The 21,895-nt window shown below is 55.9% G+C and overlaps 2 protein-coding genes across 5 annotated transcripts in view; one reads left to right on the forward strand and one right to left on the reverse strand.

Annotated features, from left to right (window-relative positions):
• The window catches only part of ANKRD13B (ankyrin repeat domain 13B), a 17,129-nt gene extending 3,598 nt beyond the window's left edge, over nucleotides 1–13,531 (forward strand). The window contains exons 2-15 of one of the 2 annotated variants that reach the window (XM_007452448.1): nucleotides 6,740–6,875; nucleotides 7,010–7,134; nucleotides 7,222–7,267; nucleotides 7,852–7,995; nucleotides 8,085–8,274; nucleotides 8,351–8,417; nucleotides 9,500–9,581; nucleotides 10,304–10,368; nucleotides 10,589–10,719; nucleotides 10,813–10,970; nucleotides 11,095–11,247; nucleotides 11,365–11,528; nucleotides 11,607–11,683; nucleotides 12,171–13,531. In XM_007452448.1, the coding sequence (XP_007452510.1) occupies nucleotides 6,740–6,875; nucleotides 7,010–7,134; nucleotides 7,222–7,267; nucleotides 7,852–7,995; nucleotides 8,085–8,274; nucleotides 8,351–8,417; nucleotides 9,500–9,581; nucleotides 10,304–10,368; nucleotides 10,589–10,719; nucleotides 10,813–10,970; nucleotides 11,095–11,247; nucleotides 11,365–11,528; nucleotides 11,607–11,683; nucleotides 12,171–12,408 (1,776 nt within the window). In that variant the 3' untranslated portion in view covers nucleotides 12,409–13,531. Of the gene's footprint in view, nucleotides 1–6,739; nucleotides 6,876–7,009; nucleotides 7,135–7,221; nucleotides 7,268–7,851; nucleotides 7,996–8,084; nucleotides 8,275–8,350; nucleotides 8,418–9,499; nucleotides 9,582–10,303; nucleotides 10,369–10,588; nucleotides 10,720–10,812; nucleotides 10,971–11,094; nucleotides 11,684–12,170 lie in introns of both variants that reach the window. The other variant, XM_007452447.1, reaches the window with a different exon arrangement.
• A 16-nt stretch (nucleotides 13,532–13,547) lies between these two features.
• On the reverse strand, nucleotides 13,548–21,605 carry CORO6 (coronin 6). Of its 3 annotated transcripts, none has more exons than XM_007452451.1 (10): nucleotides 21,380–21,605; nucleotides 19,954–20,208; nucleotides 18,379–18,501; nucleotides 17,813–17,942; nucleotides 17,535–17,716; nucleotides 15,738–15,842; nucleotides 15,504–15,649; nucleotides 15,103–15,160; nucleotides 14,774–15,004; nucleotides 13,548–14,679 (listed from the first exon to the last, which is right to left on the reverse strand). In XM_007452451.1, the coding sequence occupies exons 2-10, from the start codon at nucleotides 20,149–20,151 to the stop codon at nucleotides 14,557–14,559; spliced, it is 1,296 nt and encodes a 431-aa protein (XP_007452513.1). In that variant the 5' UTR covers nucleotides 20,152–20,208; nucleotides 21,380–21,605; the 3' UTR covers nucleotides 13,548–14,556. The 3 variants fall into 3 exon arrangements, with proteins under 3 accessions (XP_007452513.1, XP_007452512.1, XP_007452511.1); XM_007452450.1 differs by lacking the exon at nucleotides 21,380–21,605 and adding an exon at nucleotides 16,280–16,399 and having other exon boundaries at nucleotides 19,954–20,151; XM_007452449.1 differs by lacking the exon at nucleotides 21,380–21,605 and adding an exon at nucleotides 16,774–16,893 and having other exon boundaries at nucleotides 19,954–20,151.
• Nucleotides 21,606–21,895: the final 290 nt, after the last annotated feature.

Raw genomic sequence — 21,895 nt, forward strand, 5'->3', positions numbered from 1 at the left:
GGAGGGGGCAGGGCGGAGGGGGAGTCAGCAGGTGCCACCCCCACTGGCCCAACTCCACTTGGGGAAGCATCTTGCCTCCCTCCCCCAGTTGAGTGAGCTCAGGCCTGCCTGGTGAGAGAGCAGAGGAGCAGTGGCCATACCAGACTCTGGCTGTCTTCCCTGGGGCTGGGGGATGGAGCGGGGCAAGGAAGGGAGATGCAGGCTGAGCATGCAAGGGGCCCCAGGCTCTGGGCCCCTCACCTTACTTCTCCAGCACCTGTGTTTAGTCTATACATTTGGTATGTTCTTATAAGATTTCACCTAACAAAAGGACTCTGCTAATGCTAAACAACTTTGAAAAATACCCTGCTAGCCCATGTGGGTTCAAGGAGTGTGCATGTGCAAATGTGCTGGCAAATACGTGTGTTACATGAGTAGAGGCCTGCAGGCCAGAGGGCAGCTGGGCACACATGTGCTTGTACACTTAGGGGTGCACATGTACAGTGAGTGTGGAGGCAGGAGTAAGAGTGTGTGTCCTTATGGTACCTATACGAGTGTGTGTGCGTGCGTGTGTGTGTGTGTGTGTGCAGGCAGGTGCCTGAGTGGAAGCAGGGAGACTCTGCTCAGGGAGCCCCAGCTCCTAAGCTCTAAAGACCCCTGCTTTTGGCTCCAGCTGAGGCCAGCTGGGGTGCAGAGTTTCCGTTCTCTTGGTGGGGAGGGCTGGCTATTGGGTTTCATGGGAAACCTTTTCATTCTAGCAATTAAATAGCAGCAGGCCTTTGCCGAGGAAATTAATGAATTCTCCCACCTGGGCCCCCAGCAAGGTGCCTCTCCCACTGCAGGCCCAGCTTTGGACGGGTGAGGGGGAACTTCTTTGGGGCTCGGCTGACAGTATGCAGGGCTGATGTTGGCCCTGGAAGACAGCGGTGTCTTGGGGACCCTGGGGAGTCGGGAGAGCTCCTGTGGAGTGGGGGTAGGGAGGGCACCCCTGCCTGGCAGGCAGTGCCAGCCTCTCTGTGGAGCCTGGAGCTGGGGCACCTGAGGGGGAAGGAGGTAGGTGGCATCTGGAGCCCTGGGACTGGGCCCTGCTGGCTCCCTGGGGCCTTGTTAGCAGCAGCAGCATGTGGGGTGGGGCCAGTGAGAGGCATGGGTGGCTGGGCTGTGGCCCCATGGGAAGGCCTCTTCCTGACACCCCCCATGACCCAGCCAGCTCAGGGTCTATGGATCCTGCATCACTCCCACCCCAGGACTCAGGACCCCACCCAGGTCATTCCCTGAGAGGCCCAGCTCAACCAGTAAGAGGCTGCCCTCCCCTCTGGGGAGCTCATGTAGAGCAGCAGCAGGGGGGCCACTCACAGGGGCCACGCACAGTTTTGGGGTTTTTTTTGAGGCTCCCAGTATATTTAGAAATGAAGAAATGCCAACACAGGGTTATAAAAATTATATAAATCTGAATTATTTTAAATGTTTTATTTTTGACAAAGGAGTTCCCACTCATGTTTAAAATATGTAACTGTTGCTAGAAGGTAGCAGTCCTCACTACTTTCCCACTCCTCTCAGAGGCAACGCTTTAGGCTGTTCTGGTATTTGCCTCCATAATTATAAGCAATATACCTCTACAAGTATTTACTGGTTAATCAGTTTTACGCTTTACTGCCTTGCCTTCCTTCCCCATGTCCCTTAAAAAGTCATCTATGCATGTTTAATAAGTTTATTAAGCACCAGTTATGTGCCAGATGCTGTCCAGAGACTGGGGATGTAGCATTGAACAAGACAGACCGTCCCTTTGTGGGGCTTACAGTCTAGGGGAGGGAGACAATGAAAAAATAAATAAGCAGTTTAATGTTGGGAGAGAACTAGAGCAGGATAAGGGACAATAGATAGATAAATAGCAACTGACATTTGAGATGGGTTGTCAGGACCAGCCTTTCTAAGGAGGTGACATTTGAGCGGTGGCCTGAATGAAGTGAGCAGCTTTGTGGCTGCTGGTACCCAGGAGATGGTGGTTCCGGAGAAGGCTGATATGCAGGAGTGGAGCTTGGAGAGATGGGAGAGCAAGTGAGTTCAAAGAGACGTCCAGGATTCTTTTCTCAACTGGATGGGAAGCCATGGAGAGATTCTGAGCTAAGGGGCGTCAGGACCTGAGGAATATTTCACAGAATGACAGCACCTATGATGGGCCCTGTGAAGAACAGACCTAAGGAACCAAGAGAAGAGTGGGAGGAATGAGGTGACAGATGGGGTGGCCACGACCAGGAGGGTAGCCTGAAGGTGGTGAAAACTAAGATGGCTTTGAATCTATTTTGAAGGTAGAGCCTGTAAGGTCAAATTTTACTGACGGGTTAGATATGGAAGGTGAGAGAAAAAGAAGAGATAAAAACAGTCCTAATGTTTCTTACCTGGAAAGGGAGTGAACTGAGGTGCTGTTTACTGTGATGGGAGAACTGGGGCAGGTAAAGCTGTCCAGGTATGGCTGGCATAAAGAAAGCAAGGGAGGGCTTCCCTGGTGGCGCAGTGGTTGAGAATCTGCCTGCTAATGTAGGGGACAAGGGTTCGAGCCCTGGTCTGGGAAGATCCCACATGCCGCGGAGCAACTAGGCCCGTGAGCCACAACTACTGAGCCTGCGCGTCTGGAGCCCGTGCTCCGCAACAAGAGAGGCCACAATAGTGAGAGGCCCGCACACCGCGATGAAGAGTGGCCCCCGCTTGCCACAGCTAGAGAAAGCCCTCGCACAGAAACGAAGACCCAACACAGCCAAAAATAAATAAATAAATTCAAGTACCCTTAATTTAAAAAAAAAAAAAAAAAAAGCAAGGGAAAGAAGTCACAGGTCAGAACGTCCCATTTTGTTTCATGAATTCGATTTCCTTTCCATATTCTTCTCAGGGTGTAAATTACTGTCCCCCCCACCCCCGCCCCACGGCCAAATTTTTTTTTCTTCTGTTTCCTGCATTGACAGTTGTTTCCTCTGGGTTTTTAGCATCTATTTGCATGTTTTGGTATCTTTCAGGTTGGCAGCTTTCCTCAAGTGTCCAGTCACCCTCGGCTCTTGGGGCATATTTAAGGATGGGGGTGTGGAGCTTATTAACGAATGGGTGCTGCTCTAAGATGATTGGCCTGCTTATTGTTAGGATCCCCAAATTTCTGTACCCAGAGGTCTGTGGTGCCTCTAGTTTCTGCAAGAAAGAATTCTCCAGTCTCCTGCTAGGGGTAGGATGGGGGCAGTGTTATGTGCAGTCTGGCTGCCAGTGGTTCAGGACTTGAGGCAGGGAAGGGACTGGACTTTCACTGTTCAGTTTTCAGTCCCGTGACCTCATCCTCAGACCAATGTCCGAGTTCAGTACATCTGAAGCTCAATTTCTATAAAGAATACAGCCCTGGCATCCTGTGGAGAGGAAGGGGGGCATCTCCCAGCTTTATAAGATTGGGGAGGGGGTTCTGAATTTTAACCAGACCCCCCTGTATTCAGTCCTGAGCCTTTCTCCCACCCCTGCTGTTCCCACTGCCCGCATGTTCTGCACCTGTCAAGGGTGCTAAGGGGGGGATCTAGCTTGCTAATCACTGGGGTTTCCGTGAATGCTTGGGTTCTAGTACCTTCTGTTCCCTTAAGTCAATTGTGATGCCCCAGCCACTTTCTTGTGGGTTTTAAATATTTTATTGGCATTCTTATACTTACTCACACATTTACTTTTCTTTATTTTTTTAATGTGGTTGTGCCGGGTCTTAGTTGCAGCAGGTGGCGGGTTCCTTAGTTGCAGCAGGCAGGCTCCTTAGTTGCAGCATACGAACTCTTAGTTGCGGCATGCATGTGGGATCTAGCTCCCTGACCAGGGATCGAAGCTGGGCCCCCTGCATTGGGAGTGCAGAGTCTTAACCACTGCACCACGAGGGAAGTCCATCACACATTTACCTTTTGAGGCAATCTTCATTCCTTTGTAGAGATCTAAGTTTCCATCTGGTACCATTTTCCTTCCACTTGAATAACTTCATTTAACATTTCTTGCATGTCTTCTGGTGATAAATTCTCTTAGCTCTTGTTTGTCCATAAAAGTCTTTATTCCCCCATTTCATTTTTGAAGTATATTTTTCACAGGATATAGAAGTCTAGGTTGACAGTTTTTTCCCCAGCACTTCAAAGATTTCATTCTGTTGTCTTCTAGCTTGCATGGTTACTGGTGAAAAGTATGTAGTATTTTCTATATTTGTCCTTATATACATAGCGTGTCTCAATTCTCAAAATGCTTTCCACAGCACTGTAAATCAACTATGCTCCAATAAAAATTTTTTTTAAATGCTTTTAAGATTTTCTTTTTATCATTAGTTTTCAGCATTTGGCGTAGGTTTTTTGGTGTTTTTCTTCCTTGGGATTCATTGAGTTCCTTGGTTCTGTGGATTTATCATTTTATTAGTTTCTGCAACAAATTATCACAGACTGGGTGGGTTAAAACAACAAAAATTTATTCTCTCATCATTTTAGAAGCCCAGATTCAAGGTATCAGCTCCACTCCTTCCAAAGTCTCTAGGGGAGAATCCTTCCTTGTCTCTTCAAGCTTCTCTGGCGGCTCCAAGCATTCCTTGGCTTGTGGTTGCGGAACTTCAGTCTCTGCCTTCATCTTCACATGGAACTTCTCTGTGTGTGTGTTTTATAAACTGGATTTAGGGCCTACCTGGATAATTCAGGCTGATCTCATTTTAAGATCCTTAACTTAATTATATCTGCAAAGACCCTTTTTCCAATTAAGGCCACATTCACAGATTCTAGCAGTTAGGATGTAGACATATATTTTGTGGGAGCACCACCATTCAACTTACTACAGTAGTTTTTTTAAAATCAAATTTGGAAAATTTTTGGCTATTTCTTTAAATTTGTCTTATTCCTCCACTTCCTTATCCTATCCTGTGGACTCCAATTATACATATGTTAGAATGCCTTATAGTGTCTCACAGATTGCTGAGGCTGTTTGAATGTTTTTTGATACTTTGTTTCTCCTCTGTTCTTCAGTTTGTACAGTTCTGTTGCCGTATCTTTAAATTCACTGATTTTCTTTTTATTCTGTAGTGTCTAGTCTACTGTTAATTCTATCCAGTGAAAATTTCATTTCAGATATTGTACTTTTTATCTCCCATTTCTTTCCCTGTGAATGTTGTGTTTTTCTTTAAACTTTTGAGCATATTGAGCCATTCATCTTTGTTTCTATTAAATGATTTTTCTCCTGATTATGGGTTTTATATTTTCCTACTTCTATGCTTGTCTAGTCATTTTTAACTGGATGTTGGACATTGTAAATGTTGTGATGTTAAGCATCGGGATATTGCCGTCTTCCTTTAGAGAGTGTTAGACTTTGTTCTGGCAGCCTAACTTAAGTTACTTTCAAATCAGTTTGATCCTTTGGAGCTTATTTTTAATCTTTACTAGATTAGGTCTGGGTGAGCCTTTTCTCTTGGGATAGGATTCCTACTCCTAAGGTATAACCCTTCTTGGGTCTCTTGAATACCCTGGGTAATCAACAAGGACTCTCTACTCTAGCAGGTTGGAGCTTGAATGTCTCCCTGCCATGGTGAGCTCTGAGAATTTATCAGCCTATTGTTCCTTTTCTGCCCGGTTTTGTTGAGTTTCACTCCACACATGTGAAGTTTAGTATTCAGCAAAGACTCAAAGGGACCATATGCAGATTTCTGGAGCTTTTTTTTTTTTTTTTTTTTTTTTTTTAGCTCACTTCTTCCTGGAACTCTGCCCTGCAACTTCTAGCTACCTCAGCCTCCCTGAACTCCTATTTCTCTCCTTAACTCCTCAGCAAGACTACCATGCTCTGCTGGGGATTCTCCTACCTGAACTGCTGTCTGGAATATTCCTCCAAGTAGAAACTTAGGCAATCATAGAGCCCACCTTGTTTGCTTCTCTCACTTCAGGGATCACAGTCCTGGACTAATTGTTGCCTAATGTCTGAAAACAATGATTTCATATATTTTGAAGCAAGTTTTCTCTGTTTGGTGGGAGGGTAATTTCAGTTATCTCATCATATTGGAGTAGAAGCCTTTTCCTGGCATTTTAATCAAGTTTTAGGGAGGAGAAAAAGGAGTTACATACACGTGGTCAGTTCACACATTTAAGCAGAAGTCCTAGTCTCCTGAAATATATCTAAATATTTATGTTTAACAAACATATGCTTTTATCATGCAACAAAAACCTCATGTAATATAATCGTGTTATTCACAAAACAATAATAGTATTTATAAAAAATGTTAATACGTAGTGTCCCATAGGCACAGGACATGGGTTTGAAGTTGTACCATGAACATGTTCTTTCATTCTTATCAATGTATTACTGCAACTGTTTGCTAAACCTCTCAGGGATAATGTCAATGATCTAAATTGGTGGCCCTTCCTGAAGGTGTGGTCTTGGACCCCTAGGATAGGTCCTGTCTCAGGTGCCCTCCCTGGCCAAGGGTCTTTCCAGACCACACTTTGGCCCCAGGCTTACTCTTCACAGGCAGACCACTGGGCCTTGGAAGAGTGAACCCCATCAGGGCACCTAGGTGGACAGGAAAGGAAGTCCTTCCCTTTCTCAGAGTTACTTCCTGCCCTCTCCTGCAAGGCCCTTTCCCCTCACCTGACCCCAGCTCATTGTGTCTGTTTTTTCCATTGCCTTCTGAGATGGGCAAGACAGGACAGCTAGGTGGTTGCTGCCTGCCTAGAGGCTGTTAGGCTTAGATGGGCTACCTCAGAAGTGACCAGGGCGACCTCTTCACCTCTTCCAGGTGGACATCGAGCAGCTGGATCCCCGTGGGCGGACTCCCCTGCACTTGGCCACCACCCTGGGGCACCTCGAGTGTGCCCGCGTGCTCCTGGCACACGGCGCAGATGTGGGCAGGGAGAATCGCAGCGGCTGGACAGGTGGGCACCCCTACTCACCCCTACCCCACAGCCTGGGTCTCCCGGCATCATATCCTCACCTCTGATTGGCTGAAGGGAGCCCTAGGCAGGGTCCTGCCCTGTGACATCGCCTCTTGCCCACACCCCGCCCCCAGTGCTTCAGGAAGCTGTGAGTACCCGGGACCTGGAGCTGGTGCAGCTGGTGCTGCGGTACCGGGACTACCAGCGGGTGGTGAAGCGGCTGGCAGGCATCCCTGTGCTCCTGGAGAAGCTTCGCAAGGTGAGGGCCTGTCTCTCAGCTTCCCCACCACGGTCTTTGAACACTATCTCTGCCGCAGGCTTAGCCACTGTCCTCTTCATCCTCCAGGCCCAGGACTTCTACGTGGAGATGAAATGGGAGTTCACTAGCTGGGGTAAGAGGGGCTGGCGGGGGCCTCTCTGGGCACTCTCCCACCTCAGGGCTTCTGCACTTGCTGCTTCCCTGCCTAGAGCACTCTTCCCATCGCTCTCCCATGGCTCCTTCTCACCTCTTAGCTCTCAGCCTTTCCACAATGCCTCTATTGATTCCATTGTTTCCTTCACTTTGTAATGACTGGCTCATTTGTTTGTTACCTGTCACCCCTTACTAGAAGGTGAGCTCCAAGAGGGCAGGGGTCCTGTCTTGTTCAATGTTGTATCCCCAGTGCCTGGCACATAGCAGGTGTTTAATAAATATTTGTTGGAAGACTAGATGAAAGGTTGAGTGAGTGAGTTAAATGGTGGATCCTAGGGACTTGGTGGTGGCTGAGTCATGCCTGTCCCCAGCCTCAGGTTGTTAATTTCTGAGTGACTGTGGTCTACATTTGTTGGGGGGGGGAACTGGGGCAGGGGCTGCTTTCCCACCGGTTCCCTTACCCTTTCCCAGCCACACTCCTGACCCTGACTCCCATGCTCTGAAGTGGCCGAGGGTGGTGGGCCAGACAAACTGAAGCCACCTCTGACCTTCTCTTCAACCTAGTGCCCCTGGTGTCCAAGATCTGCCCCAGTGACACCTACAAAGTGTGGAAGAGTGGGCAGAACCTTCGGGTAGACACCACACTTCTGGGCTTTGACCACATGACGTGGCAGCGAGGGAACCGCAGCTTTGTCTTCAGGGGCCAAGGTCAGACAGGCGGGAGATGGGGCAGGGTGGGGAGGCTGGGGACAGCCCCCTGAGACCCCTGACCCCCTGTGCTATTCTGCGGCTGGCAGACACGAGCGCCGTGGTCATGGAGATTGACCACGACCGCCGGGTGGTGTACACAGAGACCCTGGCTCTGGCTGGGCAGGACCGTGAGCTACTGCTGGCTGCCGCCCAGCCCACCGAGGAGCAGGTGCTGAGCCGGCTCACTGCACCCGTCGTCACCACGCAGCTCGACACCAAGAACATCTCCTTTGAGAGGTGAGTGGGCATGGCCTCGGAAACCTGGAGCCAGCCCGGTGGATGCCCCCTCACCGAGACCACGCTGCTTCCCTAGGAACAAGACCGGCATCCTGGGCTGGCGCAGCGAGAAGACCGAGACGGTGAATGGGTACGAAGCCAAGGTGAGGTCATAGCTCCCGGGTGCCAGCCCCACCACACTCTTGCCTATAGCGAGCTGGGCAGGGGTTTCCTGACCGTGCTTTCTCGGCCTTGGAGGTGCAGAGGCAATGCAGCGTGGAGGCAAGGTCATGAGACTAAGAGGCAACTGATGAGAATGGCCGGCATTTATTGAGCACCGAATATTATGTTCATGCTCAAGGTTCTGTTCTGACATTTTAAATGTATGTACTTGTATGTATGTATGTGTGTCTATGTACACATGCACACACGTCTATGTATATATGTGTGTATGTCTCACACACACACACACACACACACTCATTTAATCCTCACGACAACCCTTTCGGGTAGATGCTATTATTATTCCCATTTTACAGAGGTTTATCGAGCCCTTTCCACCATTTCCCATTTAATCTTCTCAACTCTATGAAGTAGGATACTGGCCCATTTTATGATGAGGAAGCAGGGGCTTGGAGTGACTAAGTGGCCAGTACAAGGCTGCCCAGAGCTAAACTTCAGACCCAGCTGGCTGACTCCAAAGCCAGGCCTCTACCCCTAAGAAGACTGTTGTGGGGGATGCCCAGCAGTCACTCTGGGACCCCCATATCACCCATGTGGGCCCATGTGGTGAAGGGTCTAACCAATGCAAGTTTCTGTGTCATTGTTGTTTCTTCCTGGAAGCCTTCCCTGGTTCACAGGCTGGGTTATGGCCTCTGGTTTTTGGTCCCACAGTCCTGTGCTCTCCCCATTAGAGCATGTATCACACTGTGTTATTACTGTCCATTGTCTTCTTGATTGTGAGCCTCAAGAGGGCAAGGATCGTGTCTGGCCATGCTTGTTCACCACTGTATCCCTGACGGCTGCCTCAGTGCCTGGCTTATAAGGGCTCCTCACAAAATGTTTGTTGAATGAATAAAAGAACTGAATGAATAACTTCATATAATTACTTGCCCAAAGGCCTGGAGATTGGAACTGACAGCACCCCCCTCCCCGACCGTTCTTTGTAGGAAGTGTTCATAACGCCCTTAGGGGCAGGGTAGGGGTACCAAAGCTGTCTGTGAGTCCTTTCCTCATCCGTCCCCAGGTATACGGGGCATCCAATGTGGAGCTCATCACCCGGACACGGACAGAGCATCTTTCAGAACAGCACAAGGGCAAGGTCAAAGGTAATGAGGCAGAGGTGGATGGGGGGAGTGGGGGGGGAGGAACCAGCCCCACTCAAGCGCCTCCATCGGTATTTCCTCTGACATCCTAGCAAGAGCCAGGATAATTTATTCAGGCAAATAGGTTTCAATTCAAGTGCCAAATCCTAGTGATTGGTAGTGGTTGCCTAAAGTGCTGTTAAGATTCTAAGGCAACATTTGGGCTCAACAGGAAGGAATGCTACAATTGATTACTAATATCTGCATTGGATTTGGGGCAGGGGGAACGTCATGGACGCTGTCTGTTGGCCATTCTAGTCAAGTGGGACATACCCTAGGCAGAAGGACAGGGGCCCTGCCACGGATTCTCTGTGCCCGCTGATACTACACCTGACTCTCTGGGCACCAGTTAGTCTGTCTAAAGTGGGTACAGACATGATTCCCACCTCACAAGAGAACAAAATGAAGTTAACATGGTTGCACCTGAAGGAAAACACACACACGCACAACCCAAAATACTTCTAGATGTTTCTCCTGAGCCCCAGGCCTACTTTTATTCCAGCTGTGCTTATGGTGGTCCTGCCCCTGCCCCTGGGAGTCCTCAATCACCTTCAGGTGAAGGTGCCTGGGTGTGTGGTGTGGGCGAGCAATCCTCCCTCCCCCCAGGGACCAGCCTCCTCCCTGGGCCTTGGGTGCTGTCACTTCTGAGGACTGCAGTGTCCTCTGAAATGCCATATTTCTTGCAGGCTGTAAGACACCTCTGCAGTCCTTCCTGGGAATTGCTGAGCAGCATGGGGGCCCCCAAAATGGGGTGAGTGTATGCAAAGGGTACCCCTCTGTGGAAGGGTGTGGATGAGGATCAGGAGGAAGTCTGGGAGGCACCCTGTGGGGACTTCCTTTCTTTCCACAATGCCCAAGGCCCTGTCAGCTCCACAGTGGCGGGGGGACAGATCCGGGGCTTGTAATACCAAGTGGCTGGCCTGGCCTCAGGGACTGAGAGGGGCTCATAAGCCCCTCCCTGTGTGGTACAGACCCTGATCACTCAGACTCTGAGCCAAGCCAACCCTACTGCCATCACTGCAGAAGAGTACTTCAATCCCAACTTTGAGCTTGGCAACCGTGACATGGGCCGACCCATGGAACTGACCACCAAGACACAGAAGTGAGGCCCCATGGTGGTGCTGGGGAAGGGTGGGCAGGGTTGGGAGGCCATGGCTTCTACAATGTCCCTCGCCCCTTGGGATCTGGGGTGCAGGTTCAAGGCCAAGCTGTGGCTGTGTGAGGAGCATCCCCTGTCCCTGTGTGAGCAGGTGGCCCCCATCATTGACCTCATGGCCGTCAGCAATGCACTTTTTGCCAAGCTCCGGGATTTCATTACCCTGCGCCTGCCTCCAGGATTCCCTGTCAAGATTGGTGAGGCTCCAGCCCCATTTCCCTTGAGCAGCTATTGGGAGGATGGGGCTTAGAGGAGGTAAAGAGTGGGTACCTAAGGTGTGAGGGAGTGGGTGGTGGTGCCTGATGATTTCTGCATCCTCAGAAATCCCGATTTTCCACATCCTCAACGCCCGCATCACCTTCGGGAACCTCAATGGCTGCGATGAGCCGGTGCCGTTGGTGCGAGGCAGCCCCAGCAGCGAGACCCCTTCCCCAGGCAGTGACTCCTCCAGTGTCAGCAGCTCCAGTTCCACGAGTGAGGCCCTGTCCCGCCCTGAGCCCGCCCTCCCTCCCCCTCCCCACCGAGCACTTCCCCGGGCGTGGCCGGGAGGGGAGGTCTGGTCCACTCTGACCCACAGCCCGGCGCCCCCAGCCTCGTGCCGCGGCTGCGAGATTTCCCCCGCGTTGTTCGAGGCCCCACGCGGCTACAGTGTGCTGGGCGGCCAGCGAGAGGCCGCCACCCGCGACGACGATGACGACCTGCTGCAGTTCGCCATCCAGCAGAGCCTGCTTGAGGCGGGCAGTGAGTATGACCAGGTGCGTCCCCGCAGCCGCAAGGGGCCACTGGACTGCGGTGCCGCCACAGCTAACTGGCTTACCCCCGCCTCCGCCCAGGTCACCATCTGGGAGGCGCTAACCAACAGCAAACCGGGCACTCACCCCATGTCCTACGACGGTCGCCGACAGGACAGGTCAGTGCCAGCCCGTCCGGAGAGGGTTTGGAGACGCCTATTCCCCCATCTCCCATACACGTGCACTGAGAACACCAGGGCCCTGTCACGGTGCGTATGGACACTGCCGCATGAGCACCCCTCTTGGCCCAGAGGAACCGTGGTACCGCCATCAGGGACCCTACTGGTTTCAAGATGGCGTCTACCACCATCACCCGTTCCTGACTCAGGGGTGGGTGAGCAGTACTCCAAACGCGGCCTTAGAGCCTTCACAGACCCTCGCCAGACAGAATGTCGGGGCTGGGCTTCTAGAAGACTGGGAGGATGGGCTTTGTAGGAGCTGGAATCAGCTCCTACCGGGTGGGAGGGAGCCAGGGAGGTGACGCGGGACTCATCGCTTCCACTGGAGAGTGTTGAGGCCTGCGCTGTCCCGGGGCCTCCACGCGTCTCCCGCCCCGCATACGCGCAGATGCGCCCGGAGCCCTCGACGTTTCTTACCTGCCTCCAGGAGCGCTCCGCCCACGCCGCAGCGCCAGTCCACAACCCCCGCGGGCCTGGCGTCGGTCCCCAGCCCTCGGCCCAGCCCGCGCCCAGGCCAAGGCGGCCACGTGTTCCGGAGCTACGATGAGCAGCTGCGGCTGGCCATGGAGCTGTCTGCGCAGGAGCAGGAGGAGCGGCGGCGGCGCGCGCGCCAGGAGGAGGAGGAGCTGGAGCGCATCCTGCGGCTCTCTCTGACTGAGCAGTAGAGCCCACTGCCGGGCCCCTTGGCCACGCCCCGCGGGACCCGCCCCGGAGCGAGAGTCGCCCCTCCTGCGCGTTCTTCGCTCTCCGAGCTGAGTCCGGAGACCCGAACCGCCGCCTTGGGGGCGTAGCGGCGCCCCCGGCACCAGATGGGGAGGGGTTCGGCCCGGCCGTGGGGTACCTTCCTGGAGGCAGCTGGCACGGCTCCCCTGCTTTGCTGTATCCTGACCCCACCCCACTCCCCTGGGCTCTGACCGGTCCAAGGGCGGAGCCAGGCCGTTTGAGGGGTAGACGGTCCTTAGAGGAGCACTGTCTCCATCCCTGGCTCCTTCTGGCCGGTCCTCCTTTCTGCTCACTGACCCCACTCCAGGACACTGCCCGTGAAGCCTTTGCATCTCTGCTCTTCACCCCTGGGGGGTAGCTGAGCTCCCCACGTGCTGTGTGGCTGCTTCGTCCTAGACACAAACCAGCACGTCAAGGGCCCAGCTCCTCCCCCACCCCGGCATTTCAGCGTCAAGTGCACTTAGCGGGGTGCCCGGCTCCCCCAGCCCCCACACCCCTCCCGGGTCTCAGGGTGGTCCCAGCTTCTCTTTGGGTGACCAGAGGTTGGAGTCCCCATCCCCAAGGCACGTTTTTGTGATCAGGGAGGGTGCCCAAGGTGGCCCCAGGTCTGGGCAAGGCCTGGCTCCCTCATGGTGTCTTGGCGAATGGGGAGGCATAGTGGGCATGGGGCAAACACCAGACTGGACACAGGGGTCACCCAGGGCCCTGGCACCACCATCCATCCCTTCCCACCAGCTGCTGCTAGCCCTCTGTGGTTGTGCATCCTACTTTCCCCCCACCCAGGGGCTGACTCCGAAACCCTTCATCCAATGGTGCTAACCCCCGGCTCTCCCCTGCCCCACCCCACCACCCAGAGAAGCACAGACCCCGCCAGGGGCAGGGGCCCACTGCACACCCTTGTCTGGGTTCTCTCGGACTGGCCTTCCTGGCTCAGCCAGTGAGGCTTGGAAGGGACACGAAAGCGATGGAAGAAAACAACAAAGGGAAGCTGTTCCTCTCACCCTCTTCCCTGATGCCAGGGGCACCAGACTGATTCTGAGGCACAAATAAAAGAGGCTTCAAACCCGAGGCTTTTCCCACCTGCCTTTACTGGGGAAGAATGCCCATCTGCGGGTTGAGGGTTCCTTCTGAACCTCAGTGTGGGGAGGGCTCTGAAGTAAGAGGATGTCTGGTGGGTCCTGAGCCGAGGGTTGCATTTGTCAGGGCCCCCAGGAGTCTGGTGGTGGCATTTACAGAGGCTGGGGGTCTAGCATCCCCACCCATGCAGGAGGCACAGACTGAGCACTTGGTAAAATGTTTCTTTCATTCAGTACGTCTTGTTTTCCTCCTAGAGTCAAGGCCGCAACAGAGGGCTGGGGGCAGAGTGTGTGTGTGTGTGTGTGCAGAGTGTGTGTGTGTGTCTGGGAGGGGGGAGGTGTGAACCTGCTTCCTCATGCCAATTCTCTGGTTGGTTCTCCTGCGGGAGTGCCGCGAGGAAGCCGTCCTCTCCCCTGCAGATGGAGAGAAGGAAGAGAGCCCTCTGCCGTAGACTGCTGGGTGTAGCCCGTGGGTCCGGCTGTACAGCCAACGTTTGTGTATGTCCGTAGAACTCGGGTGACGCCCGTTGAGTTTACCACTCAGGGTGGTGGAGTCAAGTGAGCTGATTAGAGGGAGAAGCGTTGTAATTTTCCCCAGCCAGTCTGGGGAGACCCGTCAAATCGCTACCCCTTTGAGGTCAAGCCCAAGATCCCCAACATCCCAAGCATTGCGCTAATACTAAGCACTTTCCCTGCCCTGGGCGGGAAGGGAAACAAAGGGGACACTGCCTGCCGTGCAGCACCATTGTTGAGGCCCCCGTCACCCTGGGCCTTCCAAGGCCAGCTCCTGCTGAGTCCTGTACGAGGCACACAGCCCGGTAGGCGCCAGACGGACGCGAGTGTCCGCAACGCTTCATTTGTCCAGGACTCCCGCGAGGGGCGGAGTTCCCTCCCCAGTCCCGGCCCAGGCCCAGAGAGGCGGGGTCCAGAGGACCCAAAGCCGGGGCGACACGGGAGTGCTTGCGCTCCGCCCAACTTTGCCCTCCCGGCTTGGAGCTTCCCCGGTGTGATGCGCTAGTCCGTGCCGTCCACCAGCTCGCACAGCATGTTCTCCAAAGACGTAATGCGCTGCTCCTGGGCCTGCACCTGCTCGCGCAGGGCCTTGATCTCCTCCAGCAGCGTCTCCAGGGTGTGCTGCTGTTGGACGCAGAGAACGGAAGAGGCGGCGTTGGGCAGGGTGCTGTAGGGGGATGTGAAGATTGGGCCTGGGTGGAGCAGGGCGGGACCTTACCGACAAGGGGGCGTCGCTGGCTGACTGGCTGCGGCGGGGGCCGGGGGTCGGGCGCACGTCCAGGATGTTGCGCTTGGTGACCCGCAGCTCGCGGTGCTTGGGGGGCATGTAACCGTCCCTCAACGAGATGAGCACGGGTTCGGCGTCCTGGCCGGATAGCCATTCATCCGCTTCTAGGGCCGGTTCGGGGCCCGGCGTATCTGGGTAAAGGTCGTCTTGGAACAGGTCTGACTGCAGGGGTAGGGAGACACGAGAACGAGCAGGGTGCCAGGCCTGCTCCGCTCCTTTCCGCCTCGGAGCCCTGCCCAACCCCTCTCCCGGCCACTCACCTTGCGGGGCACAGTCATGATGATGGGTTCACACTTTCTTTCGTGCAACTTGTAGAACCTATAAGGGAGTGGGGATGGGCACACGCTCAGGCTCCCACTCCCTTAACTTTGGCCCGGGACCAAGGGGTTAGAGGCCAACACTTGCTGAGCGCCTACCATGCATTGCACTTTAAACACCCTGTGATGGGGTGTTTATCATCATTAAGAGATGAAAAAACTGAAGTTCAGAGAATGTCAAGCCTGTAGCATTGGGTCTGGCACTGGAAACAAGCCCGTATGACACCCCCCACCCCCGAAAACCCACTATTTTCCAGAGACTACACTATTGGGGAAGCCCCCGAGTCTTCCCGGATGGGACGTGGGAACAGAAGCAGGTGAGTGGGAAGGGCAAGGCTGCTGACCGTGCAATCTCGCACTTGCTGACATCCAGTCCCCGCTTGGGCATGAAGCCCATGCCCCTCTGCGGCTCCTTGCTGCTGAACGTGTTCAGGTAATGCACAAAAGGTGGTTCCTCGGTAATCTCAAAGTACCGAATGCTGCTGTCGCCCTGCAAAACCAGTCGGTTCGGAGATATGCTGGGCGGGCCCCCGATATCTCGGTCCAGCCCCCTCTTCTCCCCTCCCGGCTGCGAGCACCTTGCCACACAGGTAGACGATGCTGGAATCGGGATCGTAGAAGGGCAGTAGGACCCCGTTGCTTGTGTCCATCTCCTGCAGTGCCACTGGCTCCTCGAAGTTGTTCTGCCCGAGCACAGGAGGCGTGACCAGCCCTGTCCCGCCCGCCGTGCCGCTCTGGATCCCCTGAAGCTCCTTTACGCTTCGTGCCCTCCCCAAAACCCACGCATTCCCAAGGCAACTCTGGTGAAGAGAACTGCAGACCCCACACCTGGACACCACTCTCGGTCCCCCGCACCTATACCCCCTGCGCCGCCGCATGCAGTCACCGCAAACCACCCCCAGGGACTCGGCATCACCAGGCGGGGGCGCCAGCGTGGGATCCTTCAGGCGACGCAGCAAAACTGGGCAGAGGGGTGGGTGTGAGGATGGCAGGCGCTGCAAAGAGGGCAGCAGCCTCCAGCCCTGTCCAGGTGGACATGCCCTGCGGGTGGGGGGCGCCTGGCCCCTCTCCCGTGATGCCAGTCCCCGGGGCACACACCCCAAGCGTCCAGCTGCGTTACCGGGTCCCACAGGCCCAGCTCTCGCTGGCTCATGCGGGTGAAGCCCGTGGTGAAGATATGACCCTGGCGCGTGAAGACAGCCCTCATGGGCCTCATTCCTTCGTGGGCCGCAAACCTCTCCTGGGGGGAGGGGGAGATAGGGAGAGGCGTCACCCAGCTGCCTGGCCTGGGGAGCCTGGAGGGCCGGGCAACCAACTTGCTGACTTGGGTGTGGGGGGCGGAGACAAAAGGGGTCTTAAATATTCAGTTTCCTGGCGTCTCCTCGCTGGCCCCAGGCCTGGAGAGCGCGGGCCTCTCTCTGCAGATTCTGAGCCCTTAAGCGCCCTCAGAGCAGGGCATGCCTGCGGGCTTCCCAGGGGAGCAGAGAGGCGCTTCCCAGACGGGAGCTCCCCGGTCCGCTTCAGCTATCTTGGGCGCGGGCCACGGTCTGAGAGAGCGCTCCCGGCTGACCCAGCGAAGGAGCGAGCGCGTGCGCCCGGCGCGGCCTGGCCTACCGGGTCCCAGAGCGCGAGTTGCCGCTCACTCATCCTGCTGCAGCCGGTGCTGAGTAGCTTCCCGTCTGCGGTGAAGACGGCCCGCAGCGGGCGGGCACCCTCGTGAGGCCGGGCTCGCTCCTGCTCGCGAGGTTAGTGGGTTAGAGTGCCCACCGCGCCGCGCCGCGCCGCGCCGCCCCGCTCCGCTCCCGCCGCGCGCACTCCACGCAAACGTGCACGTGCCCCGCGCATCCAGCGCCCCACCTTAGGTTGAGGCTGGTGAGGCAGGTGCCGCCGCCCTCCCTGGGCACCCAGCTGGGGCAAACAACGCGCGAGGGTTGCCTCCAATCTCCCACCCAGCGGGTCAACTAGGTTGGAAAGGGGCCTGCCCGCGAGCCAGTGTCAGGCTCAGGCGCCGGAAGATGGCGCTGGGTGCCGGCTGGGAGGAGAGGGGTCCGGGGGCGCAGGTTCGGTTCATGCAGGCCTGGTGGGAGGGTAGAGTTTGCAGCTTCTCCCCTCCTCAGTCACAAATCGAGCAGCCCTCCTCTGAGCTTCTGAGATGCAGGGGAGGGGAGGGAACAGGAGCGGGGCTGAGAATTGCGGGCTGGGGGCTTACTTAGGGCAGGGGCTGTGGTTGCAGACACGGCGGGGCAGGGCTGGTGTCTGGGGTTGAGGTGGAGGAGGTGGGAGCTGGGACGAGGGGCTCAGGGGGTTGTGGGTACAGAGGCCTGACAGCTGCTTCCTGGGGCAGGGGTTGGGACGTAGCCAGGCTAGACACTCACCGCCACCACCTGGCCCTTGCGGGGGTCGATGATGCGCAGGGTCTTGTCCTTGCAGGTGGTGGCTAGCAGCCTCCCGTTGCTGTTCCAGCACACGCTGTGGATGACGTCCGGGTGTATGTCCTCTAGACTCAGAAGCACCTCCCCAGTGCCCACGTTCCAGATGATGATCACATTGTCACCACCTGCCCAGAATGGCCAGGCACTGTCACCTGGCCCTGCCTTTGCCACTCCCCACACCCCCCAATCTATGGTAGGGACCCCTCCCTAGGCCCCCAGACCTGCACTGAGTAGGACATTCCGGGCAGTGGGGTGCCAGGAGAGGATGCCCACACGTTTGGAGTGGCCCTCGAGTGTGAGGATGGGTTCTGTAATGTTGCGCATAGGGGTATAGTCTGGAATCTGCCACACCTAGATAGAAGGAAAAGGCATAGGGTAGGTGGGATGAGGAGCCCACCTTGTCACTCTGCTCTTCCCTTACTTCCCCCACCCCCCTTCCCCAGGGTCAAGTGCAGGACAAGATGTGATGGTGCCCACATGGGGCAGAAGCAGCTGGGAGCCAGGAGGTGGCACTGTCAGCTTTCCAGAGACCTGCCTACTCACACGAGCAGGGAGACTTCAGAGCACTGCCCCCCTGCTCTTCAGGCCCCAAGGTAGCCATGGCTAAAATTAGTCCTAAGCAGTTCATCCTGGGAGGGGGCGGACATGTAGCTAAAAATAGCCTGGGAGCTGGACAGGGCAGGGCCCTGGAACTCAGCACCTCCCTCACCACCTTCCGCAGCACAAGTGAGGCAGCCCTCCCTGCTTCCCCTGCCCAACAGCCCAGCAGCATCCACCTGGCTCCTACCATGATGGTGGTGTCATCTGAGGCACTGGCGATGACGTTGTCATTGTGTGGGCACCAGTCGATGTCCAGCACAGGGGCAGTGTGCCCAGTGACCAGTGGGTAGTTCTTATCCACTCGCCCTGTCTGCAGGGGTCAGAGAGGGAGATGTGGGGCCACTGTCCTGTGTGTTTTCAGGGGGTGGGGAGTGGATCTGTTTACATCTCAATTCTCTATTTTCTGTTTTCTCTTTGCGGAACCCATCCCCTCTCTGCTCTTCCAACCCCATCCGGCCTACTTCCTCTACTTCACGGAAGACAGAGCTGAAGTCATTGCACATCAAGGAATCGGACACAGAGAGGTAAGATAACTTAACCAAGGACACACAGCAAGATACTGGTAGAGCCAAGACTTGACTTCTTAGTCCAGTGCTCTTCTAAAAACATCTACTTGGAGGAGACAGTTCTTGGGCCTGTTCCTCCAACTGAAATGTCCATGGGAAGCCCCTGGTGGAATAGGTCAAGGTAAGGTAAGATGCAATGCAGTGCTTGACAGCCCTTTCCTAGCCAGTTGGCAGATCTCCCCCTTGTCAATGGCTTTACCTTGGAACCACAAGCAGCAGGCATGCCTTGTGCCTGCCGTCTCTCAACCTGAGCTGGGGCCCATCTATTTTTAATCTTTATGGTATGTTTGTGGGGGCTCTGAGGGCTTTGCAGGGGCTGGCATCAACCCAGACCAGGCGGTAGGGGAGAGGGGTGGCCGTGTGGCATTGGAATGGCACTTGTACTGGGGGAGGAGGTGGCTCCAGTTGAAATTTGAGCCCAGGGGATGATGTCCTTGGATGGTGTCTGCATTATCCTGGAGTGAGTCACTGGCTATTGCCAGGCCTCATCCTGACCTTGCCACCTGTGGGGCCTCCCCTAACAAGGTGTAGGAGCCGGAATCCAGGTCAAGGTCATCCCTTGGAGTGGCCATCCTGTGGGTAGAGATGGCTGAGGGGCTTGAGGCTACTCAGTAAAGGTGCTGGTCATTGCCTGGTCCCCATCCCTGGAGTAGAGGGGGCTCTGGCCTTATATGTCACGTCCCCCCGGCCCTTTGCTCTCATTCTACCTCACTGCAAGAACCAGAATGGGGGAGGTGGCCAAGAACTCCTTGGATAGAGCCTGACCCTGTCCTCAGTGTGCTGCTCCGGGGTGTGATTTAATCCAATGCTCACCCTGGGCTGCGTACAAAGATCCTGACACCAAAAACATAAGGGGTGTGGCATCAGGAGAGATAGGAACAGAATCTGGCCAGCTTCTGTCTCCACTGCTTCCCAACTATCCATCACCCGCTCCTGGTCCCTGCTGGGAACAGGGTGCTGCATGGAGAAGGGGTGGGCTGTGAGTAGGTGGGGACCAATGTGATGCTGCTGTCCTAAGAGGGGTGACAGAGCCTCCCAATTGGTCCCTGAGTGATTGGGGAACAGGGAGCAGTCAGTCCACATAGACTGCCCTCCTGACTGAGGAATGGAACTAGGTGAGAACACAGGCTGCTATCAGGAGTCCCCAGGAGTCACAGCCAGTGTCCTCCACCTGCTTCCTTCCCCTCATCTCTCACCTTGGCCAGAGGCAGGACGATGAAGGCACCTCCACCTCCAGCCTCCACAATAATGGCCAGGAATTTGGGGTTGACGGCACAGAAGGAGCTGTCCCATGTGACCTTGGACACACGGATGTCCTCGTAGGCCTGGTCAGCCTTTGCCGCCTGTCCAAACACATGGCGGAACTTGCTCTGCCGAACCACGCGCCGGCTCATAGCTGGGGGCAGAGATGGAGGATCTCGGTGCCCAAATTTTGGTCCTTAGTCCAGTAGCTGTGGGAGTGAGGGAGGGAGGAAGAGTTGGGGGAGTGGCAAGTGAGAAGGGTTATCTGAACAAGAGTCAGCTATAAATTAATATAGAGTCTGGTCCTAGAAGCAGGGAGTTTTCTTCAAGGTGATGTATGGGAAAGTTCTTTGCTTAGTTCGAGGCGCTAGGATTTGGGGCCTGACTTCTCCTTAGAGAGCCAGGCTGGGGGGACAGTGGAGCCTGACTGGGCCTGAAAGCTTCCTGGAAGTTGAAGTGGTTTGGGGAGGAGCCTCAATGCCAGGCTGCCCTCCCGCTGCCAGGCTTGGATGAGCATCTCTTCACGGAAGTGATTTATCTCCCAGAGGCATCTCGTCCAGAATCAGAGTCTTTGGCTTAAGGCCATTTGTGGGGCTAGGACTGCAGCCACTCAAGATCCTAAACTCAGCATCTGTGGCATAGTTTTAGGTAGATGGGGTTTTGCCTTTTTTCTAAAAATTTGCCAAGGAGAAGTTCCTCCTGTTAGCTCACCTGAGTTCTTCCTGCTACTGTTTTCATCAGTTTCCTCCCATGCTGTTGGCGGGGTGGGGGGGACACGACAGTGTAAGGTGGATCTCTCCTCCTCCCACTTCTCTCTGGACTGGCTTCTCTAAGAGGCCCTCACCACTGTGTTCTGGCTTTTGCCGGCCATATTTCAGCCCCACTTCTCCTCTGGGTCCTCTCTCCTACTAAATTCTCTTGGGGGTGGGGTCCTCGACCCCCCTCCCCCCGGCTTAGAGCCAGATTTTCAGGAGTGGAGTGGGGAGGGCGAGGTGCCTTTTCTCCCGCTTGGGGCTTGAGCTAAGCTCTTCCCCAGGGGACACACACCGAGCTCTTCCAAAGCCCCAGCGACTGACTCCAGCCCCTCCCCAGCCCCGGGCATCCTTGTGCCCTTCAAGACGCTTCTGCGACTCCCGGCCTGAGGCGCGGCCTCCCCGCACCCTCCTCCGGCCTCCTGCCCCGGCACTGCGTTCTTGCGAGACGAGGTGTCTGCGCCCTGCGGGCGCGCGGGCCGCTGTTCGGCCAAATATAGACACCAAGTCCGCCCAGCCCGGGACCGAATTTGGCGGCGGGTGGGGGGGAGGGGGCGCAGACCTCTGTCCCCTCCAGACACCCCGCCCGCTTCACTGGCTGCGGTGGCGGCGGTGGGGGGGTGGGTACCTGGTCCTGAGCCGGCCGAGGGGCGCTCACGCTGCGACTTCTCTGCGGAGGGGTTTGGGGCTGCGCCGGGGACCAAGGGAGGCTTCAGGGCACCGGAACTGCCTCTTCGGGTGTCCGCGGCGTCTGGGGCCCGGGCGTTCGGCTGCGCGCTCCGGCCGCTGCCTGCGACTCTCGGGGCCGGGCGTCGCTGCAGTCCCAGCTGCCGCTGCCATCAACCTGCGGAGGCGGACCTAGAGCAGGGGCGGGGTCACATAGGCTCCGCCCCCTCCAGCGGCGGGAAAGTCGAGTGCTGCAGACTCTGCGCGGCCAGTCCGCGGGCCTTCGAGAAGCGTCAAAAGTAATTCTGCGTGTGTGCGCCGGCTGTGCGCGCTCCTCCGCGCTCCGCGCCTAGCGGGTGGGCTGATGAGGCCCAGGTTCCCAGACCCAGAGCTGGGCGCTGAGAGAGGGAGCCTACGAGGGGGCGCGCTCCCCTCAGAGCCGGCGGCCGAGCAAGATCAGATGCCTTCACGCTGCATT

This window comes from Lipotes vexillifer, unplaced genomic scaffold (genome assembly GCF_000442215.2).
Source record: "Lipotes vexillifer unplaced genomic scaffold, Lipotes_vexillifer_v1.1 scaffold216, whole genome shotgun sequence".
Taxonomy (NCBI): Eukaryota; Metazoa; Chordata; class Mammalia; order Artiodactyla; family Lipotidae; genus Lipotes; species Lipotes vexillifer.